The 4,674-nt window shown below is 35.6% G+C and overlaps 1 protein-coding gene across 1 annotated transcript; it reads right to left on the reverse strand.

Moving 5' to 3' along the window:
• Positions 1-487: 487 nt before the first annotated feature.
• Positions 488-1,781, reverse strand: LOC130947688 (phosphoglucan, water dikinase, chloroplastic-like). The gene is made up of 2 exons (XM_057876388.1): positions 1,599-1,781; positions 488-1,078 (listed from the first exon to the last, which is right to left on the reverse strand). The coding sequence occupies exons 1-2, from the start codon at positions 1,732-1,734 to the stop codon at positions 567-569; spliced, it is 648 nt and encodes a 215-aa protein (XP_057732371.1). The 5' UTR covers positions 1,735-1,781; the 3' UTR covers positions 488-566.
• Between the last annotated feature and the right edge of the window lie 2,893 nt (positions 1,782-4,674).

Raw genomic sequence — 4,674 nt, forward strand, 5'->3', positions numbered from 1 at the left:
GGAAGCGTTTCCAGTGCTTTAGGAAATTTTTCTAAAGTTCAGTAAGGATTCAATAGTTCCAGAACGTTTGGACCATTAAATGGTCTCATAACAAAACATATTTTTTAAGTTTTTTTAATAACTGCTAAATAGTCTTTTTTTAATTTTAATTACAAATTAAACTTATATATTTTATTTAATTATAAAAACTATTTTTTATTTTATAAATAATTATTTTATCATAAATCTATCATGTTTATTAACAATCAAAAACAAAAACAAAAACAAATTAGATCTTCCATTAATCCTAATAATTTTTTTTTGCTATTCTAATCAATTCAAATATTATATTTGATCCATGACGTTCGTGATGAACCATAAAATTGTGTTTTCTTGAAAACTAATCGATTGGATTATCAAAACCAATCGATTGAATTATAACTCTTATAACTCAATCGATTGGATTACAATTTATCACAAAACAATCGATTGAAAATTGCAAGGCAGTATGGTTTTCACATACATCAATCGATTAGTCATATTACCCAATCAATGACTAAAATGTAGATTTCTTACAATTCAATCGATTATTTAGAATTTCCAATCCATTTGTTTAGCATTTCTTGGACTAAAACTGCCATGGAAGCTTCCTTGTATGGCACACAAGCAGCACTGTGACTCAAAACTGCCCACCGTGTGTATAGCGAAGCCCACACTTGGCTAACTGCAGATCCAAAAACTGTTGGATTGGAAGGACAAACATTGGGTATTGATTCGTAGAGTCCAGCAGCTGACATTCCAACCAAGTCTTCAACGTTGGCGCTGGAACGAATAATCAATCGTGCATTGCTTGGAAACATTCTCTCAATGCTTTCAATCACATCTTTTGATGGCTTCAAGGAAGAAATCAATTGCTGCAGTTGATGGCATAGTTCATCAAGCTCACCACCCTCTAGTTTTGCAGTTTCTATCTTTTCCAACAACGACCTAAATATTTCAGTGCAGTTACTATTCTCTAGCTCCAATTCCATGGATCCAAATGGTAAAACAGCCCTAGCAGGAACTCGAAAAGAAGTCGGCACTCCCTGATCACTGTAAACTGTAGTTGAAAATTATGTTTTCATATAGTTAGATACTACCTTGACTCTTGATGAAGTCACAGAAAATATGATCAAGAAGAATAAATAATTGCTGCCATTTATTATGATGCACATTCTTGATATCCTCAGTTAGTGTATGATTCTGACAATTGACTATCAAAATTTCATAGGCATTTTACTATATTAAACTTTCATTCATGAAGATGTAATAGGTTCTTTTAGAGATAATAGAAGAATTCATCAAGTGGGAGAGCGAAGAATTGAACCACATAACCTCCTCCTCTACATGCAAGAAAAAATATAAAATAAAAATGCAACAAAACATGAACCCTCAATAAATAAATAAATAAATAAAACACAATAGTCAGATTTCAGATTTTAAAAATAAAACGAAATTTTTAAAAATAGATAGATTGTATCATATCCATTAGAATAGGAAAATATCATATCCATTATCCACATGCAACTATGTAAGATAGTGGACAACATAAGTGCAATATTTCTTTGGCTTCATATTACCTTTATCAGAAACAAAGGACAATGAAGATAAGCGACCACATGCAGCTGCCTCTGCGCCAGAAGTCTGTGTTTCTGCATCAGGAAGCAAGATAACTCCTCCAGAAGAAGCACCCTTGATATGATTAAAGTTAACCATTACTTTAAAGTTCTTATAACAGAGAAATTAAAGAAAGGTAATTAAATAAATTCTCTAGGTATAAAGATCATGAGAATTTGGGATGTAGCTGGGCCATTAGTAAGCCTGAAGCATTGATGAGCGGATAATTTATACGCTTTTTGGCATTATTTTTAGTATGTTTTTAGTAGGATTTAGTTAGTTTTTAGTATATTTTTATTAGTTTTTAGTTAAAATTCACTTTTCTGGACTTTACTATGAGTTTGTGTGTTTTTCTGTGATTTCAGGTATTTTCTGGCTGAAATTGAGGGACCTAAGCAAAAATCTGATTCAGAGACTGAAAAGGACTGCAGATGCTGTTGGATTCTGACCTCCCTGCACTCGAAGTGGCTTTTCTGGAGCTACAGAAGTCCAATTGGCGCGCTCTCAACGGCGTTGGAAAGTAGACATCCTGGGCTTTCCAGCAATATATGATAGTCCATACTTTGCCCAAGATTTGATGGCCCAAACCGGCGTTCAAAGTCACCTTCAGAATTCCCAGCGTTAAACGCCGGAACTGGCACCAAAGTGGGAGTTAAATGCCCAAACTGGCACAAAAGCTGGCGTTTAACTCCAAGAAGAGTCTCTACACGAAAATGCTTCATTGCTCAGACCAAGCACACACCAAGTGGGCCCGGAAGTAGATTTTTATGTCATTTACTCATCTTTGTAATTCTTAAGCTACTAGTTCCCTATAAATAGGACCTTTTACTATTGTATTTTCATCTTGGTTCTTCTGGTTCCCTCTTTGGGACCGAAGCCAATGATCACTCTTGTTCTTATGTATTTTCAACGGTGGAGTTTCTACACACCATAGATTAAGGTGTGGAGCTCTGCTGTACCTCGAGTATTAATGCAATTACTATTGTTCTTCTATTCAATTCCGCTTGTTCTTGTTCCAAGATATCACTTGTTCTTTAACTTGATGAATGTGATGATCCGTGACACTCATCATCATTCTCACCTATGAACGTGTGACTGACAACCACCTCCGTTCTACCTTAGATTGAGTGAATATCTCTTGGATTCCTGATACACGACGCATGGTTGATCGCCTGACAACCGAGCGCTCGCCAGACAACCGAGCCAGCCATTTCGTGAGATCAGAGTCTTCGTGGTATAGGCTAGAACTGATGGCGGCATTCAAGAGAATCCGGAAGGTCTAACCTTGTCTGTGGTATTCTGAGTAGGATTCAATGATTGAATGACTGTGACGTGCTTCAAACTCGCGATTGTGGGGCGTTAGTGACAGAAGCAAAAGAATCACTGGATTCTATTCCGACATGATCGAGAACCGACAGCTGGATAGCCGTGCCGTGACAGGGTGCGTTGAACATTTCCAATGAGAGGATGGGAGGTAGCCACTGACAACGGTGAAACCCTTGCATAAGCTTGCCATGGAAAGGAGTAAGAAGGATTGGATGAAGACAGTAGGAAAGCAGAGAGACGGAAGGGACAAAGCATCTCCATTCGCTTATCTGAAGTTCTTACCAATGAATTGCATAAGTATCTCTATCTTTATCTTTTATTTATATTTCATCTATAACCATCTGAGTCTGCCTAACTAAGATTTACAAGGTGACCATAGCTTGCTTCATACCAACAATCCCCGTGGGATCGACCCTTACTCGCGTAAGGTTTATTACTTGGACGACCCAGTGCACTTGCTGGTTAGTTGTGCGGAGTTGTGATAAAGAGTTGAGATTACAATGAGCGTACCATGTTGATGGTGCCATTGATGATCACAATTTCGTGCACCAAGTTTTTGGTGCCGTTGCCGGGGACTGTTTCGAGTATGGACAACTGACGGTTCATCTTGTTGCTTAGATTAGGTATTTTTCAGAGTTCTTAAGAATGAATTCTAGTGTTTCAAGGTGATGTTCTTATCATCACCAAAGCTGATTGATTCTCATCAATTTAGCTCTTGAATGCAATGTCCTGCTGAAGCTTGGCTATCCATGTCTAAATCCTTTAGACTAACATTGCATGATTCCTGGAATTCTCATTAAGAATTTTGATACCTTTATTTTCTTCTTCCACTTAATTTTCGAAAAAAAAAACCAAAAAAAAATTACAAAATCATAAAAACCAAAAATATTTTATGTTTCTTGTTTGAGTCTAGTGTCTTATTTTAAGTTTGGTGTCTTGCATGCATTGTTTATTTGATCTTGGTTCTATTTTCAAGTCAATAATACAGAAGAACTGAAGATTCAGTACATGCAACAGAGGAATTATACAGAAAAAGCTGGGCGTTCAAAACGCCCAGTGAAGAAGGCAGACTGGCATTTAAACGCCAGCCAGGGTACCTGGTTGGGCGTTTAATGCCCAAAAAGGTAGTGCATTGGGCGTTAAACGCCAGAATGTGCACCATTCTGGGCGTTTAACGCCAGGATGGCACAAGAGGGAGGATTTTGTTTTCAAATCAATTTTTTTCAAGTTTTCAAAATTTTTCAAAACCAAATCTTTGTTTTCAATCAAATCTTTTTCAAAATCAATTTCTTTCCTTTTTCAAAGATACTTGCTAACAATTAATGATTTGATTCAACATTTCAAGTATGTTACCTTTTCTGTTGAGAAAGGTTTAATGTTTGAATCATATCTTTTCTTGTTAGGCAAGTCATTAATTTTTAAAATCAAATCCTTTTAAATTGTTTTTCAAATCATATCTTCTCAATCACATCTTTTTAAAACCATAACTTTTCAATCATATCTTTTTAATCACACCTTTTTCAAAAGAGTTTTCAATCATATCTTTTTAAATTCTAATTTCAAAATCTTTTTCAAAAATTACTTGATTTCTTTCCCACTCTTAGTTTTCGAAAATCAATTAAAGTTTTTCAAAATGTTTTTAAAATCTTTTTAATTTAATTTTCGAAATTTCTTCCCCTCTTCTCACATCCTTCTATTTATAGAGTACCACTC

This window comes from Arachis stenosperma, chromosome 9 (assembly GCF_014773155.1).
Source record: "Arachis stenosperma cultivar V10309 chromosome 9, arast.V10309.gnm1.PFL2, whole genome shotgun sequence".
In the NCBI taxonomy this organism is placed as follows: Eukaryota; Viridiplantae; Streptophyta; class Magnoliopsida; order Fabales; family Fabaceae; genus Arachis; species Arachis stenosperma.

Excerpts from the sequence above, each read along its gene's own strand:
- LOC130947688 (XM_057876388.1), bottom strand. The coding sequence starts at position 1,734 with ATGGTTAACTTTAATCATATCAAGGGTGCTTCTTCTGGAGGAGTTATC. Across the intron at positions 1,079-1,598 it reads GTCCTTTGTTTCTGATAAAG|TTTACAGTGATCAGGGAGTG; the intron begins GTAATATGAAGC and ends TTTCAACTACAG.